Source organism: Oncorhynchus nerka, linkage group LG23 (assembly GCF_034236695.1).
Source record: "Oncorhynchus nerka isolate Pitt River linkage group LG23, Oner_Uvic_2.0, whole genome shotgun sequence".
Taxonomy (NCBI): Eukaryota; Metazoa; Chordata; class Actinopteri; order Salmoniformes; family Salmonidae; genus Oncorhynchus; species Oncorhynchus nerka.
In genome coordinates, this window is record NC_088418.1 from 2,595,980 (window position 1) to 2,620,603 (window position 24,624).

General features: G+C 44.8%; 1 protein-coding gene across 1 annotated transcript in view; it reads left to right on the forward strand.

The window, feature by feature from the left end:
• The first annotated feature begins 2,776 nt into the window (after positions 1–2,776).
• b3galnt2 (beta-1,3-N-acetylgalactosaminyltransferase 2) overlaps positions 2,777–24,624 on the forward strand; it is a 37,028-nt gene continuing 15,180 nt past the window's right edge. The window contains exons 1-4 of the mRNA XM_065007777.1: positions 2,777–3,042; positions 7,584–7,719; positions 17,076–17,176; positions 19,342–19,541. Coding sequence (XP_064863849.1) covers positions 2,940–3,042; positions 7,584–7,719; positions 17,076–17,176; positions 19,342–19,541 — 540 coding nt within the window. The 5' untranslated portion in view covers positions 2,777–2,939. The remainder of the gene's footprint in view (positions 3,043–7,583; positions 7,720–17,075; positions 17,177–19,341; positions 19,542–24,624) is intronic.

Here is a 24,624-nt window from a genome sequence, read left to right on the forward strand (position 1 = left end):
ACCTACCTATTCAAGGGTTTTTCTTTATTTTTTAAAACTATTTTCTACATTGTTGAATAGTGAAGACATCACAACTATGAAATAACACATATGGGAATCATTGTTTACAAATATATATATATTTCACCTTTATTTAACCAGGTAGGCTAGTTGAGAACAAGTTCTCATTTACAACTGCGACCTGGCCAAGATAAATCAAAGCAGTGCAACAAAAACAACACAGTTACACATGGGATAAACAAACATACAGTCAATAACACAATAGAAAAATCTATACACAGTGTGTGCAAATGGAGTAAAGAGGTAAGGCAATAAATAGGCCAATAGTGGTGAAGTCATTACAATTGAGCAATTAACACTGGAGTGATATATGTGCAGGTGAGGATGTGCAAGTAGAAACACTGGTGTGCAAAAGAGCAGAAAAACAAAAACAACACAGTTACACATGGAATAAACAAAACATACAATACAGTATACAAATCTATATACAGTATTTGCAAATGAGGTAGGATAAGAGAGAGAAGGAAATAAATGGGCCATGGTGGCGAAGTAATTACAATATAGCAATTAAACACTGGAATGGTAGAATGTGCAGAAGATGAATGTGCAAGTAGAGATACTGGGGTGTAAAGGAGCAAGATAAATAAATAAATACAGTATGGGGATGAGGTAGTTGGATGGGCTATTTACAGATGAGCTATGTGCAGTGATCTGTGAGCTGCTCTGACAGCTGGTGCTTAAAGCTAGTGAGGTAGGTAAGAAGCTTCATTCCAGTCATTGGCAGCAGAGAACTGGAAGGCGAGGCGGCCAAAGGAGGAATTGGCTTTGGGGGTGACCAGTGAGATATACCTGCTGGAGCGCGTGCTACAGGAGGGTGCTGCTATGGTGACCAGTGAGCTGAGATAAGGGGGGACTTTACCTAGCAGAGACTTGTAGATGACCTGGAACCAGTGGGTTTGGCAACAAGTATGAAGCGATGGCCAGCCAACGACAGTGTACAGGTCGCAGTGGTGGGTAGTATATGGTTGCACTGTGATAAACTGCATCCAATTTGTTTAGTAGAGTGATGGAAGCTATTTTATAGATGACATCGCCGAAGTCGAGGATCGGTTGGACGGTCAGTTTTACGAGGGTAAAAAAAAAAGTGTTAAACAAAACAAAATATATTTTATATTTAAGATTCTTCAAAGTAGCCACCATTTGCCTTGATGACAGCTTTGCACACTTGTGGCATTCTCTCAACCAGCTTCATGAGGTAATCACTTGGAATGCATTTCATTTAACAGGTGGGCCTTGTTAAATGTTAATTTGTGAAATGTCTTTCCTTCTTAATGCATTTGAACCAATCAGTTGTGTTGTGACAAGGTAGGGGTGGTATACAGAAGATAGCCCTATTTGGTAAAAGACAAGTCCATATTATGGCAAGAACAGCTCAAATAAGCAAAGAGAAACGACAGTCCATCATTACCTAAAGACATGAAGGTCAGTCTTCATGAACGTTACTTCAAATGCAGTTGCAAAAACCATCAAGCACTATGATGAAACTGGCTCTCATGAGGACCGCCACAGGAAAGGAAGACCACCACAGGAAAGGAAGACCCAGAGTTACCTCTGCTGCAGAGGAGAAGTTCATTAGAGTTACCAGCCTCAGAAATTGCAGCCCAAATAAATGCTTCACAGAGTTCAAGTAACAGACACATCTCAACATCAACTGTTCAGAGACTGTGTGAATCAGACCTTTATGGTTGAATTGCTGCAAAGAAACCACTACTAAAGGACACCAATAAGAAGAAGAGACTTGCTTGGGCCAAGAAACATGAGCAATGGACATTAGACCGGTGGAAATCTGTCCTTTGGTCTGATGAGTCTAAATTTGTGATTTCTTTTGGTTCCAACCGCTGTGTCTTTGTGTGACCCAGAGTAGGTGAACGGATGATCTCCGCATGTGTGGTTCCCAGCGTGAAGCATGGAGGAGGAGGTGTGGGGGTGCTTTGCTGGTGACACTGTCTGCGATTTATTTAGAATTCAAGGCACACAACCAGAATTGTTACCACAGCATTCTGCAGCAATACGCCATCCCTTCTGGTTTGGGCTTAGTGGGACTATCATTTGTTTTTCAACAGGACAATGACCCAACACACCTCCAGGCTGTATAAGGGTTATTTGATCAAGGAGAGTGATGGAGTACTGTATCAGATCACCCGACCTCAACCCAATTTAGATGGTTTGGGATGACATGGAACGCAGAGTGAAGGAAAAGCAGCCAAGAAGTGCTCAGCATAATTGGGTACTCCTTCAAGACTGTTGGGAAAGCATTCCAGGTGAAGCTGGTTGAGAGAATGCCAAGAATGTGCAAAGCTGTCATCAAGGCAAAGGGTGGCTACTTTGAAGAATCTAAAATATATTTAGATTTGTTTAACACTTGTTTTGGTGACTACATGATTCCATATGTGTCATTTCATAGTGTTGATGTCTTCACTATTATTCTACAATGTAGAAAATAGTCAAATAAAGAAAAACCCTTTAATGAGTAGCTCTATCCAAACTTTTGCCTGGTACTGTATATACATGTAACAATACTAGCAATGCTTAAAGATCAGTAATAGCCTACTACTGTATGTTGAAATCTCAATGATAAAATAAGATCACAGGACAGCTCCCAGTTGTACAAATATTTTTTGTTTTAGCGACCTGTGGCGTAATGACTACAGTACTTCATATCCCAGAGAACATAGCGGTTCGATGTCTGCACTTCCATTGGTTGAATGACCATCATCATCATCATCATCAGAACAGGAGAGGAGGCAGACATGAGACATTTAGCACAGAAATGTACAGGAGGCACAACCCGTTTTATGCTACACACAGATAACACCACTACCGGATCCAGTTTATAGCCAACCCGTTAACCGTTGGAATCTCCACCAAGCGATCCGTCCATGCGAAGCCTAGCCTTGCTTCTAGTTCCGTGTGTTGTCGCGGTAGTGGTGCACTTCTGGTTGTGGACAAACAGAGCGACCATCCCGTTGGAGAAAGATTCTGGTACAGTAATGTTTTCTTCAGTCAACTTTTTATCTAGCTGTGTTGAAACCGCTCATTGGAATATACATTGTTTAGTTGGACTAGAAAAATATAAAACTATACTGAAAATGTTTATACTGTATTTAGTCTCGTGGGTTTCGAGACCACGTCTTTATAACCATTTTAAATAGTGATGAGACCAGAATCACACTCACAAAATAAAAGGTTCCTTCCTGGAGTATCCTTTAGGGGTTGAAACTGGGGGGGACACAAGTTCTACAAATAACCCCTTTTAATGGTTCCTCGAAGAACCTTTTGGGGTTAACCCCCCCCCCCCCGCCTATTATAGTTATTAATAATAATACGCACAACACCATATTTGAGTTCTCCGTTTTTATTATGATTTTAGTGGCATAGCAGAATTAAAACAATGGCAATATGAGGTAGACTCCCAGCAGAGCCTCAAGTCCAATGGGTATATATCCTCTGCCGTGTTTGATGTTAATGTTCTCCGTATCCACAGCCAGAATGATTTTTGCAGTGCATGGTAATCGAACAGGGTTCCTGTTTATATTCATCAGAGGTGTAGGGAGGGTGAAGTCTGTGCATTCTAAAAATAGTAGTTGTACAGATGATTAACAAAACCATGCACACAACAGTATTCATACCTTGGTTTTTGTGGTGAATGTGAAACTGTTTTGCTAATGGTTTTCATACACTTACCTTGTCCATAATGTAGAGGCCTATGGGATATTATTTCAAGAGGTGAGGGAGGAGGATGCTACATGTGATCTGCATAGCATACCAATAGACACACCTTTGTATACCTCCTCGTCTGTATACCTACAGACACAAAAGTGAGTAGTTCAGTCATCTGCACCCAATACAGCTAACCTTCAACATATTCGTATAGCCTACATTTTCTTAACTCTTTGTTGATTGATATCAATTGAATTGTGTCCATTTCACTGTTTTTTTTAGAAAGATAGATGGTGTCATCACAAAACAATATTGATTTAATGGTTTGTCGAGATCTGTGTGGAAGAACTTGACTGGCCTGCACAGAGCCCTGACCTCAACCCCATCTGTATGTGACCAAGAAAATGTGATTTGATCTAATCCCTTTGGGATGAGTCGGATTGCTGAATTCCAGCTTCGCAGAGATCGGCCACAGGTTTATTGGCAAGAATACAATTCAGTACTTTGCTAAAAGTTGCCCAGAATCAAATTTTGTCCAATTTCTCGAGATTGGGTGGTCATATTGTTATGACGTTTTCAGGGCTGATGTAGAACACGTATTCAGATAAAAGTAAAAAGGATACATTCAAATGCGGATTTATACAAATTGGGCACTTAATATGTAAATGAGGCAGTGTGGAATACAGTCATTTATGGTAGGGTGGTCATATTTTCTGTTATTTCCTTCCACAAACAAATAGAACATTGTACAGCATAAAAACATTGAGCATGACATCCAGACATATCCTCCAGCATATCACACATATCACACAAGCTACAGTACAGACCTAAATGGGTTCACAAGCTACAGTACAGACCTAAATGGGTTCACAAGCTACAGTACAGACCTAAATGGGTTCACAAGCTACAGTACAGACCTAAATGGGTTCACAAGCTACAGTACAGACCTAAATGGGTTCACAAGCTACAGTACAGACCTAAATGGGTTCACAAGCTACAGTACAGACCTAAATGGGTTCACAAGCTACAGTACAGACCTAAATGGGTTCACAAGCTACAGTACAGACCTAAATGGGTTCACAAGCTACAGTACAGACCTAAATGGGTTCACAAGCTACAGTACAGACCTAAATGGGTTCACAAGCTACAGTACAGACCTAAATGGGTTCACAAGCTACAGTACAGACCTAAATGGGTTCACAAGCTACAGTACAGACCTAAATGGGTTCACAAGCTACAGTACAGACCTAAATGGGTTCACAAGCTACAGTACAGACCTAAATGGGTTCACAAGCTACAGTACAGACCTAAATGGGTTCACAAGCTACAGTACAGACCTAAATGGGTTCACAAGCTACAGTACAGACCTAAATGGGTTCACAAGCTACAGTACAGACCTAAATGGGTTCACAAGCTACAGTACAGACCTAAATGGGTTCAGACCTAAAGCTACAGTACAGACCTAAATGGGTTCACAAGCTACAGTACAGACCTAAATGGGTTCACAAGCTACAGTACAGACCTAAATGGGTTCACAAGCTACAGTACAGACCTAAATGGGTTCACAAGCTACAGTACAGACCTAAATGGGTTCACAAGCTACAGTACAGACCTAAATGGGTTCACAAGCTACAGTACAGACCTAAATGGGTTCACAAGCTACAGTACAGACCTAAATGGGTTCACAAGCTTCAGTACAAAACGAAATGGGTTCACAAGCTACAGTACAAAACGAAATGGGTTCACAAGCTACAGTACAGACCTAAATGGGTTCACAAGCTACAGTACAGACCTAAATGGGTTCACAAGCTACAGTACAGACCTAAATGGGTTCACAAGCTACAGTACAGACCTAAATGGGTTCACAAGCTACAGTACAGACCTAAATGGGTTCACAAGCTACAGTACAGACCTAAATGGGTTCACAAGCTACAGTACAAAACGAAATGGGTTCACAAGCTTCAGTACAAAACGAAATGGGTTCACAAGCTACAGTACAAAACGAAATGGGTTCACAAGCTACAGTACAGACCTAAATCGGTTCACAAGCTACAGTACAGACCTAAATGGGTTCACAAGCTACAGTACAGACCTAAATGGGTTCACAAGCTACAGTACAGACCTAAATGGGTTCACAAGCTACAGTACAGACCTAAATGGGTTCACAAGCTACAGTACAGACCTAAATGGGTTCACAAGCTACAGTACAGACCTAAATGGGTTCACAAGCTACAGTACAGACCTAAATGGGTTCACAAGCTACAGTACAAAAACGAAATGGGTTCACAAGCTTCAGTACAAAACGAAATGGGTTCACAAGCTACAGTACAAAACGAAATGGGTTCACAAGCTACAGTACAAAACTAAATGGGTTCACAAGCTACAGTACAAAACGAAATGGGTTCACAAGCTACAGTACAAAACGAAATGGGTTCACAAGCTTCACAAGCTACAGTACACAACTAAATGGGTTCACAAGCTACAGTACAAAACGAAATGGGTTCACAAGCTACAGTACAGAACTAAATGGGTTCACAAGCTACAGTACAAAACGAAATGGGTTCACAAGCTTCACAAGCTACAGTACAGAACGAAATGGGTTCACAAGCTACGGTACAAAACTAAATGGGTTCACAAGCTACAGTACAGACTTAAATGGGTTCACAAGCTACAGTACAAAACGAAATGGGTTCACAAGCTTCAGTACAAAACGAAATGGGTTCACAAGCTACAGTACACAACTAAATGGGTTCCCCGTCAGGAGACTAGCTCGGTGTCCTTGCTGGCGGGGTGCCAGCTTATAAGTCCAATTTGCCCCATTTTAGAAAATCGACCCATTGGAGTTGTAAATCGACCCGTTAGAGATGTAAACTGACCCGTTAGAGATGTAAACTGACCCGTTAGAGATGTAAACTGACCCGTTAGAGATGTAAACTGACCCGTTAGAGATGTAAACTGACCCGTTAGATGTAAACTGACCCGTTAGAGATGTAAACTGACCTGTTAGAGATGTAAACTGACCCGTTAGAGATGTAAACTGACCCGTTAGAGATGTAGAGATGTAAACTGACCTGTTAGAGATGTAAACTGACCCATTAGAGATGTAAACTGACCCGTTAGAGTTGTAAACTGACCCGTTAGAGATGTAAACTGACCCGTTAGAGATGTAAACTGACCCGTTAGAGATGTAGAGATGTAAACTGACCCGTTAGAGATGTAAACTGACCCGTTAGAGATGTAAACTGACCCGTTAGAGATGTAAACTGACCCGTTAGAGTTGTAAACTGACCCGTTAGAGATGTAAACTGACCCGTTAGAGATGTAAACTGACCCGTTAGAGATGTAAACTGACCTGTTAGAGATGTAGAGATGTAAACTGACCTGTTAGAGATGTAAACTGACCTGTTAGAGATGTAAACTGACCCGTTAGAGATGTAAACTGACCCGTTAGAGATGTAAACTGACCCGTTAGAGATGTAAACTGACCCGTTAGAGATGTAAACTGACCCGTTAGAGATGTAGAGATGTAAACTGACCCGTTAGAGATGTAAACTGACCCGTTAGAGATGTAAACTGACCCGTTAGAGATTTAAACTGACCCGTTAGAGATGTAAACTGACCCGTTAGAGTTGTAAATCGACCCATTTTAGAGTTGCAAATCTCGTCATAAGCGGCAAACTCTCCTCTCCCGCTGGTGGTAGGACTTCATAGCCATCTGCTTTAGGAATTTATTTTCCAGGTTTGAATATAATGTAGACTTGGTGAAATTTTAAACTGTCTATGCATGGTTCACAATAAACATAACCCCCCCCCTTTCCCTTTCCCATGCATTTACCTGTATGGTGATGATTTAAACTTAACAGATGAGGACTCGGCAGCATCTCCCTGTGGTGAGGTGCTGGTGGGGGTGTTGTCTGCCAGACATCACTATGATCTCAGACAGGCTATAAGAGAGACGTGGTTGGGATACCTCCGGGACCATACACACTACCAACGCAGGTATGGACCATAGATGTACCCTACATGTGTGTTTATATACATTGGTCTGAGTGGGGATACTGGTCAAAAGTAGTCCACTAATATAAGGGACAGGGTCCCATTTGGGATACAGACATAATTATCTATACGTGTGTGATGCAGAGGGAGTGAGATGACCTTTTAGCAAACCATAGTAACCATGGTAACTGAAGAGCAGTGCCTTGGGAAATGACTGATGTGTCTGAAATGGCACCCGATTCCCTACATAGTGCACTACTTTAGATCAGGGCCCTATGGCACCCTATTCCCTACATAGTGCACTACTTTAGACCAGAGGCCTATGTAACCCTTTGCCCTACATAGTGCACTACTTTAGACCAGAGCCCTATGGCACCCTTTGCCCTACATAGTGCACTACTTTAGACCAGAGCCCTATGGCACCCTTTGCCCTACATAGTGCACTACTTTAGACCAGAGCCCTATTCCCTATTATAGTGCACTATTAGGGTCTCTGGCCAAAAGTAGTGTAATATACAGAGCATTTGGAAAGCATTAAGACTCCTTGACTTTGTTACGTTTCAGCCTTATTCTAAAATGGATTAAATTAAAAGTTTTTCCCCCTCATCAATCTACACACGATACCCCCATAATGACATCAGGATATCCCCATAATGACATCACGATACCCCCATAATGACATCACGATACCCCCATAATGACATCACGATACCCCCCATAATGACATCACGATACCCCCATAATGACATCACGATACCCCCATAATGACATCACGATACCCCCATAATGACATCACGATACCCCCATAATGACATCACGATACCCCCATAATGACATCACGATACCCCCATAATGACATCACGATACCCCCATAATGACATCACGATACCCCCATAATGACATCACGATACCCCCATAATGACATCACGATACCCCCATAATGACATCACGATACCCCCATAATGACATCACGATACCCCCATAATGACATCACGATACCCCCCATAATGACATCACGATACCCCCATAATGACAAAGTAAAAACACATTTTTAGACATTTTGGCAAATGTATTAATAATAAAACAGATACCTTAATGTTCAGACCCTTTGATATGAGACTCTAAATTGAGCTCAGCTGCATCCTGTTTCCATTAGTCATCCTTGAGATGTTTCTACAACTTGATTGGAGTCCACCTGTGGTACATTCAATTGATTGGACAAGATTTGGAAAGGCACACACCTGTCTATATAAAGGTCCTACAGTTGACAGTGCATGTCAGAGCAAAAACCAAGTCATGAGGTTGAAGAAATTATCCGTAGAGCTCAGAGACAGGATTTTGTCGAGGTACAGATCTGGGGAAAGGTACCAAAAACATTTCTCCAGCGTTGAAGGTCCCCAAGAACACAGTGGCCTCCATCATTCTGATACAGACAGAAACTAAAACGGGAGGCTCCCACGCTGAGGTCTGTCCAACGCTGGTCTGACCAAGCTGATTCCACACTCCAAGACTGCTTCCATCACGTGGACTGGGATATGTTTCGTATTGCGTCAGATAACAACATTGACGAATACGCTGATTCGGTGTGCGAGTTCATTAGAACGTGCGTTGAAGATGTCGTTCCCATAGCAACGATTAAAACATTCCCTAACCAGAAACCGTGGATTGATGGCAGCATCCGCGTGAAACTGAAAGCGCGAATCACTGCTTTTAATCAGGGCAAGGTGACTGGTAACATGACCAATACAAACAGTGTAGCTATTCCCTCTACAAGGCAATCAAACAAGCTAAGCGTCAGTATAGAGACAAAGTAGAATCTCAATTCAACGGCTCAGACACGAGGTATGTGGCAGGGTCTACAGTCAATCACGGACTACAAGAAGAAACCCAGCCCAGTCACGGACCAGGATGTCTTGCTCCCAGGCAGACTAAATAACTCTTTTGCCCGCTTTGAGGGCAATACAGTGCCACTGACACGGCCTGCAACGAAAACATGCGGACTCTCCTTCACTGCAGCCGAGGTGAGTAAAACATTTAAACGTGTTAACCCTCGCAAGGCTGCAGGCCCAGACGGCATCCCCAGCCGCGCCCTCAGAGCATGCGCAGACCAGCTGGCCGGTGTGTTTACGGACATATTCAATCAATCCCTATACCAGTCTGCTGTTCCCACATGCTTCAAGAGGGCCACCATTGTTCCTGTTCCCAAGAAAGCTAAGGTAACTGAGCTTAACGACTACCGCCCCGTAGCACTCACTTCCGTCATCATGAAGTGCTTTGAGAGACTAGTCAAGGACCATATCACCTCCACCCTACCTGACACCCTAGACCCACTCCAATTTGCTTACCGCCCAAATAGGTCCACAGACGATGCAATCTCAACCACACTGCACACTGCCCTAACCCATCTGGACAAGAGGAATACCTATGTGAGAATGCTGTTCATCGACTACAGCTCGGCATTCAACACCATAGTACCCTCCAAGCTCGTCATCAAGCTCGAGACCCTGGGTCTCGACCCCGCCCTGTGCAACTGGGTACTGGACTTCCTGACGGGCCGCCCCCAGGTGGTGAGGGTAGGCAACAACATCTCCACCCCGCTGATCCTCAACACTGGGGCCCCACAAGGGTGCATTCTGAGCCCTCTCCTGTACTCCCTGTTCACCCACGACTGCGTGGCCACGCACGCCTCCAACTCAATCATCAAGTTTGCGGACGACACAACAGTGGTAGGCTTGATTACCAACAACGACGAGACGGCCTACAGGGAGGAGGTGAGGGCCCTCTGAGTGTGGTGTCAGGAAAATAACCTCACACTCAACGTCAACAAAACTAAGGAGATGATTGTGGACTTCAGGAAACAGCAGAGGGAGCACCCCCCTATCCACATCGATGGAACAGTAGTGGAGAAGGTAGTAAGTTTTAAGTTCCTCTGCATACACATCACAGACAAACTGAATTGGTCCACTCAATTGGTCCACTCACACAGACAGCATCGTGAAGAGGCTGAAGAAATTTGGCTTGTCACCAAAAGCACTCACAAACTTCTACAGATGCACAATCGAGAGCATCCTGGCGGGCTGTATCACCGCCTGGTACGGCAACTGCTCCGCCCACAACCGTAAGGCTCTCCAGAGGTTAGTGAGGTCTGCACAACGCATCACCGGGGGCAAACTACCTGCCCTCCAGGACACCTACACCACCCGATGTTACAGGAAGGCCATAAAGATCATCAAGGACAACAACCACCCGAGCCACTGCCTGTTCACCCCGCTATCATCCAGAAGGCGAGGTCAGTACAGGTGCATCAATGCTGGGACCGAGAGACTGAAAAACAGCTTCTATCTCAAGGCCATCAGACTGTTAAACAGCCACCACTAACATTGAGTGGCTGCTGCCAACACACTGACTCAACTCCAGCCACTTTAATAATGGGAATTGATGGGAAATGATGTAAATATATCAATGTGCCAAGCGTTTAGCGTCATACCCAAGAAGAGTCGAGGCTGTAATTACTGCCAAAGGTGCTTCAACAATGTACTGAGTTAAGGGTCTGAATATTTATGTAAATGTGATATTTCAGTTATTTATTTTATACATTTCCCAAAATTTTCATTATGGGGTATTATGTGTAGATGTTTTTACTTTCTTTATCAATTTTAGAATGAGGCTGTAACATAAAAGAAAAGGTGTGGATAAGGTCAAGGGGTCTGAATACTTTCTGAATGCTCTGTACCATTTGGAAGCCTGTAACTCATCAGAGGTGCTAGAATAAGTGGAGGGATGACTGTTTATATGGTGTTATGTTACAGTGTCATGGTGGTAATCGTGTTGTGTTTTACTGTGGTGGTGTTGTGTTTCAGGTATAGTGTCATGGTGGTAATAGTGTCATGGGGGTAATAGTGTTATGTTACAGGTATAGTGTCATGGTGGTAATAGTGTTATGTTACAGGTATAGTGTCATGGTGGTAATAGTGTTATGTTACAGGTATAGTGTCATGGTGGTAATAGTGTTATGTTACAGGTATAGTGTCATGGTGGTAATAGTGTTATGTTACAGGTATAGTGTCATGGTGGTAATAGTGTCATGGTGGTAATAGTGTCATGGTGGTAATAGTGTCATGGTGGTAATAGTGTCATGGTGGTAATAGTGTCATGGTGGTAATAGTGTTATGTTACAGGTATAGTGTCATGGTGGTAATAGTGTCATGGTGGTAATAGTGTCATGGTGGTAATAGTGTTATGTTACAGGTATAGTGTCATGGTGGTAATAGTGTCATGGTGGTAATAGTGTTATGTTACAGGTATAGTGTCATGGTGGTAATAGTGTTATGTTACAGGTATAGTGTCATGGTGGTAATAGTGTTATGTTACAGGTATAGTGTCATGGTGGTAATAGTGTTATGTTACAGGTATAGTGTCATGGTGGTAATAGTGTTATGTTACAGGTATAGTGTCATGGTGGTAATAGTGTCATGGTGGTAATAGTGTTATGTTACAGGTATAGTGTCATGGTGGTAATAGTGTTATGTTACAGGTATAGTGTCATGGTGGTAATAGTGTCATGGTGGTAATAGTGTTATGTTACAGGTATAGTGTCATGGTGGTAATAGTGTTATGTTACAGGTATAGTGTCATGGTGGTAATAGTGTTATGTTACAGGTATAGTGTCATGGTGGTAATAGTGTTATGTTACAGGTATAGTGTCATGGTGGTAATAGTGTTATGTTACAGGTATAGTGTCATGGTGGTAATAGTGTTATGTTACAGGTATAGTGTCATGGTGGTAATAGTGTTATGTTACAGGTATAGTGTCATGGTGGTAATAGTGTTATGTTACAGGTATAGTGTCATGGTGGTAATAGTGTCATGGTGGTAATAGTGTCATGGTGGTAATAGTGTTATGTTACAGGTATAGTGTCATGGTGGTAATAGTGTCATGGTGGTAATAGTGTTATGTTACAGGTATAGTGTCATGGTGGTAATAGTGTTATGTTACAGGTATAGTGTCATGGTGGTAATAGTGTTATGTTACAGGTATAGTGTCATGGTGGTAATAGTGTCATGGTGGTAATAGTGTCATGGTGGTAATAGTGTTATGTTACAGGTATAGTGTCATGGTGGTAATAGTGTTATGTTACAGGTATAGTGTCATGGTGGTAATAGTGTTATGTTACAGGTATAGTGTCATGGTGGTAATAGTGTTATGTTACAGGTATAGTGTCATGGTGGTAATAGTGTTATGTTACAGGTATAGTGTCATGGTGGTAATAGTGTTATGTTACAGGTATAGTGTCATGGTGGTAATAGTGTTATGTTACAGGTATAGTGTCATGGTGGTAATAGTGTCATGGTGGTAATAGTGTCATGGTGGTAATAGTGTTATGTTACAGGTATAGTGTCATGGTGGTAATAGTGTACAGGTATAGTGTCATGTTTCAGGTATAGTGTCATGGTGGTAATAGTGTCATGGTGGTAATAGTGTCATGGTGGTAATAGTGTCATGGTGGTAATAGTGTTATGTTACAGGTATATTGTCATGGTGGTAATAGTGTTATGTTACAGGTATAGTGTCATGGTGGTAATAGTGTTGTGTTACAGGTATAGTGTCATGGTGGTAATAGTGTTATGTTACAGGTATAGTGTCATGGTGGTAATAGTGTCATGTTACAGGTATAGTGTCATGGTGGTAATAGTGTTATGTTACAGGTATAGTGTCATGGTGGTAATAGTGTCATGGTGGTAATAGTGTCATGGTGGTAATAGTGTTATGTTACAGGTATAGTGTCATGGTGGTAATAGTGTTATGTTACAGGTATAGTGTCATGGTGGTAATAGTGTTATGTTACAGGTATAGTGTCATGGTGGTAATAGTGTTATGTTACAGGTATAGTGTCATGGTGGTAATAGTGTTATGTTACAGGTATAGTGTCATGGTGGTAATAGTGTTATGTTACAGGTATAGTGTCATGGTGGTAATAGTGTTATGTTACAGGTATAGTGTCATGGTGGTAATAGTGTCATGGTGGTAATAGTGTTATGTTACAGGTATAGTGTCATGGTGGTAATAGTGTTATGTTACAGGTATAGTGTCATGGTGGTAATAGTGTCATGGTGGTAATAGTGTTATGTTACAGGTATAGTGTCATGGTGGTAATAGTGTTATGTTACAGGTATAGTGTCATGGTGGTAATAGTGTTATGTTACAGGTATAGTGTCATGGTGGTAATAGTGTTATGTTATGTTACAGGTATAGTGTCATGGTGGTAATAGTGTTATGTTACAGGTATAGTGTCATGGTGGTAATAGTGTTATGTTACAGGTATAGTGTCATGGTGGTAATAGTGTTATGTTACAGGTATAGTGTCATGGTGGTAATAGTGTTATGTTACAGGTATAGTGTCATGGTGGTAATAGTGTCATGGTGGTAATAGTGTCATGGTGGTAATAGTGTTATGTTACAGGTATAGTGTCATGGTGGTAATAGTGTCATGGTGGTAATAGTGTTATGTTACAGGTATAGTGTCATGGTGGTAATAGTGTTATGTTACAGGTATAGTGTCATGGTGGTAATAGTGTTATGTTACAGGTATAGTGTCATGGTGGTAATAGTGTCATGGTGGTAATAGTGTCATGGTGGTAATAGTGTTATGTTACAGGTATAGTGTCATGGTGGTAATAGTGTTATGTTACAGGTATAGTGTCATGGTGGTAATAGTGTTATGTTACAGGTATAGTGTCATGGTGGTAATAGTGTTATGTTACAGGTATAGTGTCATGGTGGTAATAGTGTTATGTTACAGGTATAGTGTCATGGTGGTAATAGTGTTATGTTACAGGTATAGTGTCATGGTGGTAATAGTGTCATGGTGGTAATAGTGTCATGGTGGTAATAGTGTTATGTTACAGGTATAGTGTCATGGTGGTAATAGTGTTATGTTACAGGTATAGTGTCATGGTGGTAATAGTGTTATGTTACAGGTATAGTGTCATGTTTCAGGTATAGTGTCATGGTGGTAATAGTGTCATGGTGGTAATAGTGTCATGGTGGTAATAGTGTCATGGTGGTAATAGTGTTATGTTACAGGTATATTGTCATGGTGGTAATAGTGTTATGTTACAGGTATAGTGTCATGGTGGTAATAGTGTTGTGTTACAGGTATAGTGTCATGGTGGTAATAGTGTTATGTTACAGGTATAGTGTCATGGTGGTAATAGTGTCATGTTACAGGTATAGTGTCATGGTGGTAATAGTGTTATGTTACAGGTATAGTGTCATGGTGGTAATAGTGTTATGTTACAGGTATAGTGTCATGGTGGTAATAGTGTCATGGTGGTAATAGTGTTATGTTACAGGTATAGTGTCATGGTGGTAATAGTGTTATGTTACAGGTATAGTGTCATGGTGGTAATAGTGTTATGTTACAGGTATAGTGTCATGGTGGTAATAGTGTCATGGTGGTAATAGTGTTATGTTACAGGTATAGTGTCATGGTGGTAATAGTGTTATGTTACAGGTATAGTGTCATGGTGGTAATAGTGTTATGTTACAGGTATAGTGTCATGGTGGTAATAGTGTTATGTTACAGGTATAGTGTCATGGTGGTAATAGTGTTATGTTACAGGTATAGTGTCATGGTGGTAATAGTGTCATGGTGGTAATAGTGTTATGTTACAGGTATAGTGTCATGGTGGTAATAGTGTCATGGTGGTAATAGTGTTATGTTACAGGTATAGTGTCATGGTGGTAATAGTGTTATGTTACAGGTATAGTGTCATGGTGGTAATAGTGTTATGTTACAGGTATAGTGTCATGGTGGTAATAGTGTCATGGTGGTAATAGTGTCATGGTGGTAATAGTGTTATGTTACAGGTATAGTGTCATGGTGGTAATAGTGTTATGTTACAGGTATAGTGTCATGGTGGTAATAGTGTTATGTTACAGGTATAGTGTCATGGTGGTAATAGTGTTATGTTACAGGTATAGTGTCATGGTGGTAATAGTGTTATGTTACAGGTATAGTGTCATGGTGGTAATAGTGTTATGTTACAGGTATAGTGTCATGGTGGTAATAGTGTTATGTTACAGGTATAGTGTCATGGTGGTAATAGTGTCATGGTGGTAATAGTGTCATGGTGGTAATAGTGTTATGTTACAGGTATAGTGTCATGGTGGTAATAGTGTTATGTTACAGGTATAGTGTCATGTTTCAGGTATAGTGTCATGGTGGTAATAGTGTCATGGTGGTAATAGTGTCATGGTGGTAATAGTGTCATGGTGGTAATAGTGTTATGTTACAGGTATATTGTCATGGTGGTAATAGTGTTATGTTACAGGTATAGTGTCATGGTGGTAATAGTGTTGTGTTACAGGTATAGTGTCATGGTGGTAATAGTGTTATGTTACAGGTATAGTGTCATGGTGGTAATAGTGTCATGTTACAGGTATAGTGTCATGGTGGTAATAGTGTCATGTTACAGGTATAGTGTCATGGTGGTAATAGTGTTATGTTACAGGTATAGTGTCATGGTGGTAATAGTGTTATGTTACAGGTATAGTGTCATGGTGGTAATAGTGTTATGTTACAGGTATAGTGTCATGGTGGTAATAGTGTCATGGTGGTAATAGTGTTATGTTACAGGTATAGTGTCATGGTGGTAATAGTGTTATGTTACAGGTATAGTGTCATGGTGGTAATAGTGTTATGTTACAGGTATAGTGTCATGGTGGTAATAGTGTCATGGTGGTAATAGTGTTATGTTACAGGTATAGTGTCATGGTGGTAATAGTGTTATGTTACAGGTATAGTGTCATGGTGGTAATAGTGTCATGGTGGTAATAGTGTTATGTTACAGGTATAGTGTCATGGTGGTAATAGTGTTATGTTACAGGTATAGTGTCATGGTGGTAATAGTGTTATGTTACAGGTATAGTGTCATGGTGGTAATAGTGTTATGTTACAGGTATAGTGTCATGGTGGTAATAGTGTTATGTTACAGGTATAGTGTCATGGTGGTAATAGTGTTATGTTACAGGTATAGTGTCATGGTGGTAATAGTGTTATGTTACAGGTATAGTGTCATGGTGGTAATAGTGTCATGGTGGTAATAGTGTCATGGTGGTAATAGTGTCATGGTGGTAATAGTGTTATGTTACATGTATAGTGTCATGGTGGTAATAGTGTTATGTTTCAGGTATAGTGTCATGGTGGTAATAGTGTCATGGTGGTAATAGTGTTATGTTACAGGTATAATGTCATGGTGGTAATCGTGTTGTGTTTTACTGTGGTGGTGTTGTGTTTCAGGTATAGTGTCATGGTGGTAATCGTGTTGTGTTTTACTGTGGTGGTGTTGTGTTTCAGGGTGCAGGTGAAGTTTATCATTGGGAAACATGGCTGTCCCATTCCAGAGGAGGACAGAGAGGATCCCTACTCATGTTCCCTCTTGAACCTCACAGACCCAGGTAGGCCCTCACAACATAAGTATTCAGACTCTTTACTCAGTACTTTGTTGAAGCACCTTTTGGCAGTGATTACAGCCTGGAGTCTTCTTGGGTATGACGCTACAAGCTTGGCACACCTGTATTTGGGAAGCTGTCAGGTTGGATGGGGAGCGTCGCTGCAGATATTTTCAGGTCTCTCCAGAGATGTTAGATCGGGTTCAAGTCCGGGCTCTGGCTGGGGCCACTCATGTACATTCACAGCTGCATTGTCTTGGCTGTGTGCTTAGGGTCGTTTTCCTGTTTGAAGGTAAACCTTCGCCCCAGTCCGAGGTCCTGAGCGCTCTAGAGAAGTTTTTCAGCAAGGATCTCTCTGTACATCTTACCCTCAATCCTGACTAGTCTCCCAGTCCCTGCTGCTGGAAAACATCCCCACAGCATGATTCTGCCACCACCATGCTTCACCATAGGGATGGTGCCAGGTTTCCTCCAGGCCAAAGAGTTCAATCTTGTTTCTCATGGTCAGAGTACTTTAGTGTCTTTTGTGTCTTTAGGCAAACTCCAAGCGGACTGTCATGTTCCTTTTACTGAGGAGTGGCTTCCATCTGGCCACTCTATCATAAAGGCCTGATTGGTGGAGTGCTGCAGAGATGGTTGTCCTTCTGGAAGGTTCTGCCATCTCCACAGAGGAACTCTGGAGCTCTGTCAAAGTGACCATCGGCCCTTCTCCCCCGATTGCTCAGTTGACAGGGCGGCCAGCTCTAGGAATAGTCTTGGTGGTTCCAAACTTCTTCCATTTCAGAATGATGGAGGCCACTGTGTTCTTGGGGACATTCAATGCTGCAGACATTTCGCCCAGATCTGTGCCTCGACACAATCCTGTCTCTGAGCTCTACGGACAATTCCTTCGACCTCATGGGTTGGTTTTTGCTCTGACATGCTGTCAACTGTAAAACCTTTATATAGACAGGTGTGTGCCTTTCCAAATCATGTCCAATCAATTGAATGTACCACAGGTGGACTCCAAGTTGTAGAAACATCTCAAGGATGACTAATGGAAACAGGATGCAGCTGAGCTCAATTTAGAGTCTCATATCAAAGGGTCTGAACATTAAGGTATCTGTTTTATTATTAATACATTTGCCAAAATGTCTAAAAATGTGTTTTTGCTTTTGTGTGTAGATTGATGAACCGTATTGATTTGATCTATTTTAGAATAAGGCTGTAACGTAACAAAGTCAAGGGGTCTGAATACTTTCCGAATGCCCTGTATAATAAACTTGCTCCCTTTCAGTGTTTTTGGGTGTGGGGTTGGGCTGTTCCTTATCTTCTCTGGGGGGAGTAGAGACAATACGTTAGAATCACCCCGTCTCTCTCTCTCTCCCTCTGCTCTGTCTCTCTCTCTCCCTCTGCTTTGTCTCTCTCTCCCTCTGCTTTGTCTCTCGCTCTCCCTCTGCTTTGTCTCTCTCTCCCTCTGCTTTGTCTCTCTCTCCCTCTGCTTTGTCTCTCTCTCCCTCTGCTTTGTCTCTCTCTCCCTCTGCTTTGTGTCTCTCTCTCCCTCTGCTTTGTCTCTCTCTCTCCCTCTGCTTTGTCTCTCTCTCCCTCTGCTTTGTCTCTCTCTCCCTCTGCTTTGTCTCTCTCTCCCTCTGCTTTGTCTCTCTCTCCCTCTGCTTTGTCTCTCTCTCCCTCTGCTTTGTCTCTCTCTCTCCCTCTGCTTTGTCTCTCTCTCCCTCTGCTTTGTCTCTCTCTCCCTCTGCTTTGTCTCTCTCTCCCTCTGCTTTGTCTCTCTCTCTCCCTCTGCTTTGTCTCTCTCTCCCTCTGCTTTGTCTCTCTCTCCCTCTGCTTTGTCTCCTCTCCCTTTGTCTCTCTCTCTCCCTCTGCTTTGTCTCTCTCTCCCTCTGCTTTGTCTCTCTCTCTCCCTCTGCTTTGTCTCTCTCTCCCTCTGCTTTGTCTCTCTCTCCCTCTGCTTTGTCTCTCTCTCCCTCTGCTTTGTCTCTCTCTCTCCCTCTGCTTTGTCTCTCTCTCTCCCTCTGCTTTGTCTCTCTCTCTCCCTCTGCTTTGTCTCTCTCTCTCCCTCTGCTTTGTCTCTCTCTCTCCCTCTGCTTTGTCTCTCTCTCCGTGTCTCTCTCCGCCTGTCTGTCTCGCTCCGCTTTGTCTCTCTCTATATCCACTTTGTCTCTCTTTCTCAGCTCCAGGACAGGATAAGGAGATGGAGCTGGTGGAGGTGTCTGACCCGTCTGTCCTTGTCCCTGGGGAGGTCTCCTCTGTGGCCCTGGACTTTAAGGTCCTCCACCCCCTAGTCATCACCAGGTTGGGGGTGTTCCCTACTGGACCTCACATGGAGATAGAGGGGAATGTCACCGTCAGGCTGCTGCAGCTGGAACAACAGGTAGTGTGGAGGCTAGCAGTAGAACAGCAGAACCCAACAGTAGAACAGCAGAACCATAGAACCCAACAGCAAAACCCAACAGTGGAGGAGTAGAACCCTAGAAGAGTAGAACCCTAGAAGAGTAGAACCCTAGCGCAGTAGAGTAGAACCCTAGCGCAGTAGAGTAGAACCCTAGTGCAGTAGAGTAGAACCCTAGTGCAGTAGAGTAGAACCCTAGTGCAGTAGAGTAGAACCCTAGCGCAGTAGAGTAGAACCCTAGTGCAGTAGAGTAGAACCTAGCACAGTAGAGTAGAACACTAGAGCAGTAACCATAGAACCGTAGAACAGTATAACCCAACAGTAGAACCCTAGAAGAGTAGAACCCAACAGAACAGTAGACCTGTGTGTGAAGTCCTACTGTATAAATCATAATCACCACAGTTGTGATGGATACGGGTAGTTTCGGTACAATTTTAGAAATGCCGACAGACAATTTGTTCGTTCGACATGATGGGATCTTTTTGTGTTGTTAAAATGATTTATGTTTTCGCTTTGTCATGTGTGTGTGTGTGTGTGTGTGTGTGTGTGTGTGTGTGTGTGTGTGTGTGTAGATTGCTGAGGATTGTAATTATCCATTTCAGAATAAGTCTGTAACGTTACAATGAGGAAAAGGTCCAGGGGTTTGAATACCTACCGAAGGCACTGTACATACAGCATTGTATATGGTTTATATGCAGCATTGTACATAGCTAGTGAACTTGAGGTGGTTGATGGAGTGGCTTTTATTGGTAGACAGGAAGTTTTTTTTATTGCCTTAAATCTAGTATTAAATCCATGGCAGAATAGTTCATATCTCCATGTTTGTTGATTAGTAATGTTGTGCTTCCAACTAACATAAGCTCCAAAAAAAAGTGAATTATGACAAAAACATTAGTTTGTGTGACTAGCAATAAAACGTCAAAATATAGACCCTTCCCAATTCAGCGAGTTGTCAAAGGGGACAACCCGGTGTCGGTTGGGTCATTATAATGCAAAACAATGCATTCTAAAATATTAAACACACCTCTTGCACACTCGCCTTTGTTGAGTTAAGGCCATTCTACTCCGTCGGTTTTTAGACAGAATGTCGCAGCCACACCCACCTTGTATTGCTTGTTATTACTACGTTTTAGAAAGTACAGTTTGTCTAAGGATGACTTTTAAACATTGCCTGCTGAGCATTCTCAGTAGAAACGTAATACTGTAGGGCTTCCCTCGTGACGGTGCTAGCGCCCAGGGTTTCCTTCATGACGGTGCTGGCGCCCAGGGCTTCCCTCGTGACGGTGCTGGCGCCCAGGGCTTCCCTCGTGACTGTGCTAGCGCCCAGGGCTTCCCTCGTGACGGTGCTAGCGCCCAGGGCTTCCCTCGTGACGGTGCTAGCGCCCAGGGCTTCCTCGTGACGGTGCTAGCGCCCAGGGCTTCCCTCGTGACGGTGCTAGCGCCCAGGGCTTCCCTCGTGACGGTGCTAGCGCCCAGGGCTTCCCTCGTGACGGTGCTAGCGCCCAGGGCTTCCCTCGTGACGGTGCTAGCGCCCAGGGTTTCCCTCGTGACGGTGCTAGCGCCCAGGGCTTCCCTCGTGACGGTGCTAGCGCCCAGGGTTTCCCTCGTGACGGTGCTAGCGCCCAGGGCTTCCCTCGTGACGGAGCTAGCGCCCAGGGCTTCCTCGTGACGGTGCTAGCGCCCAGGGCTTCCTCGTGACGGTGCTAGCGCCCAGGGCTTCCTCGTGACGGTGCTAGCGCCCAGGGTTCCCTCGTGACGGTGCTAGCGCCCAGGGTTTCCCTCGTGACGGTGCTAGCGCCCAGGGTTTCCCTCGTGACGGTGCTAGCGCCCAGGGTTTCCCTCGTGACGGTGCTAGCGCCCAGGGTTTCCCTCGTGACGGTGCTAGCGCCCAGGGTTTCCCTCGTGACTGTGCTAGCGCCCAGGGTTTCCCTCGTGACGGTTTTCCCATTTATGGGCGTGGTGGAGAAGAATTCCTTATGACGTGGATATGGACTCGGGGTGTAGCTGTTCGTGGACTCTGGGTGTAGCTGTTCGTGGACTCTGGGTGTAGCTGTTCGTGGACTCTGGGTGTAGCTGTTCGTGGACTCTGGGTGTAGCTGTTCGTGGACTCGGGGTGTAGCTGTTCGTGGACTCTGGGTGTAGCTGTTCGTGGACTCTGGGTGTAGCTGTTCGTGGACTCTGGGTGTAGCTGTTCGTGGACTCGGGGTGTAGCTGTTCGTGGACTCTGGGTGTAGCTGTTCGTGGGGGTGTAGCTCTGGGTGTAGCTGTTCGTGGACTCGGGGTGTAGCTGTTCGTGGACTCGGGGTGTAGCTGTTCGTGGACTCTGGGTGTAGCTGTTCGTGGACTCTGGGTGTAGCTGTTCGTGGACTTGGAGTGTAGCTGTTCTCTGAGTTGAGGCTGTCCGCCAGATAACTTATTGAATGTCAAACTCCTGCTGGTGGTAGGAATTTATAGAGCTGAGGGAAAGCAAAACATATCAAGCAGAGGAATATTTTTCTGTACTGAGCAGTAGACCAGCAGCAGTAGAACCAGCAACAGTAGAACCAGCAGCAGTAGAACCAGCAGCAGTAGAACCAGCAGCAGTAGAACCAGCAGCAGTAGAACCAGCAGCAGCAGTAGACCAGCAGCAGTAGAACCAGCAGCAGTAGTAGACCAGCAGTAGTAGACCAGCAGCAGCAGTAGTAGACCAGCAGCAGTAGACCAGCAGCAGCAGTAGTAGACCAGCAGCAGTAGCCCCAGCAGCAGTAGACCAGCAGCAGTAGACCAGCAGCAGCAGTAGACCAGCAGCAGCAGTAGAACCAGCAGCAGTAGAACCAGCAGCAGTAGACCAGCAGCAGTAGACCAGCAGCAGCAGTAGAACCAGCAGCAGTAGACCAGCAGCAGTAGACCAGCAGCAGCAGTAGACCAGCAGCAGCAGTAGACCAGCAGCAGCAGTAGACCAGCAGCAGCAGTAGACCAGCAGCAGTAGTAGACCAGCAGCAGTAGACCAGCAGCAGCAGTAGACCAGCAGCAGTAGACCAGCAGCAGCAGTAGACCAGCAGCAGTAGACCAGCAGCAGTAGTAGACCAGCAGCAGTAGACCAGCAGCAGCAGTAGACCAGCAGCAGTAGACCAGCAGCAGTAGACCACCAGCAGCAGTAGACCAGCAGCAGCAGTAGAACCAGCAGCAGTAGAACCAGCAGCAGTAGACCAGCAGCAGCAGTAGAACCAGCAGCAGTAGACCAGCAGCAGCAGTAGACCAGCAGCAGTAGTAGACCAGCAGCAGTAGTAGACCAGCAGCAGCAGTAGTAGACCAGCAGCAGTAGTCCCAGCAGCAGTAGACCAGCAGCAGCAGTAGACCAGCAGCAGCAGTAGAACCAGCAGCAGTAGACCAGCAGCAGCAGTAGAACCAGCAGCAGTAGACCAGCAGCAGCAGTAGACCAGCAGCAGTAGACCAGCAGCAGCAGTAGACCAGCAGCAGTAGACCAGCAGCAGTAGACCAGCAGCAGCAGTAGAACCAGCAGCAGTAGACCAGCAGCAGCAGTAGACCAGCAGCAGTAGACCAGCAGCAGTAGACCAGCAGCAGCAGTAGACCAGCAGCAGCAGTAGACCAGCAGCAGTAGAACCAGCAGCAGTAGACCAGCAGCAGCAGTAGAACCAGCAGCAGTAGACCAGCAGCAGCAGTAGACCAGCAGCAGTAGACCAGCAGCAGCAGACCAGCAGCAGTAGACCAGCAGCAGTAGACCAGCAGCAGCAGTAGACCAGCAGCAGTAGACCAGCAGCAACAGACAAGCAGCAGTAGACCAGCAGCAGCAGTAGACCAGCAGCAACAGACAAGCAGCAGTAGACCAGCAGCAGCAGTAGACCAGCAGCAGCAGTAGACCAGCAGCAGTAGACCAGCAGCAGCAGTAGACCAGCAGCAGTAGACCAGCAGCAGCAGTAGACCAGCAGCAGTAGACCAGCAGCAGTAGACCAGCAGCAGCAGTAGACCAGCAGCAGTAGACCAGCAGCAGTAGACCAGCAGCAGCAGTAGAACCAGCAGCAGTAGACCAGCAGCAGCAGTAGAACCAGCAGCAGTAGACCAGCAGCAGCAGTAGACCAGCAGCAGCAGTAGAACCAGCAGCAGTAGACCAGCAGCAGCAGTAGACCAGCAGCAGCAGTAGACCAGCAGCAGTAGACCAGCAGCAGTAGACCAGCAGCAGCAGTAGACCAGCAGCAGTAGACCAGCAGCAGTAGACCAGCAGCAGTAGAACCAGCAGCAGTAGACCAGCAGCAGCAGTAGAACCAGCAGCAGTAGACCAGCAGCAGCAGTAGACCAGCAGCAGTAGACCAGCAGCAGCAGACCAGCAGCAGTAGACCAGCAGCAGTAGACCAGCAGCAGCAGTAGACCAGCAGCAGTAGACCAGCAGCAGTAGACCAGCAGCAGTAGACCAGCAGCAACAGACAAGCAGCAGTAGACCAGCAGCAGCAGTAGACCAGCAGCAACAGACAAGCAGCAGTAGACCAGCAGCAGCAGTAGACCAGCAGCAGCAGTAGACCAGCAGCAGTAGACCAGCAGCAGCAGTAGACCAGCAGCAGTAGACCAGCAGCAGCAGACCAGCAGCAGTAGACCAGCAGCAGTAGTAGAACCAGCAGCAGTAGACCAGCAGCAGTAGACCAGCAGCAGCAGTAGACCAGCAGCAGTAGACCAGCAGCAGTAGACCAGCAGCAGCAGTAGAACCAGCAGCAGTAGACCAGCAGCAGTAGACCAGCAGCAGTAGACCAGCAGCAGTAGACCAGCAGCAGCAGTAGAACCAGCAGCAGTAGACCAGCAGCAGTAGTAGACCAGCAGCAACAGACAAGCAGCAGTAGACCAGCAGCAGTAGACCAGCAGCAGTAGACCAGCAGCAGCAGTAGACCAGCAGCAGTAGACCAGCAGCAGCAGTAGACCAGCAGCAACAGACAAGCAGCAGTAGACCAGCAGCAGTAGACCAGCAGCAGCAGACCAGCAGCAGTAGACCAGCAGCAGTAGACCAGCAGCAGTAGACCAGCAGCAGCAGTAGACCAGCAGCAGCAGTAGACCAGCAGCAGCAGTAGACCAGCAGCAG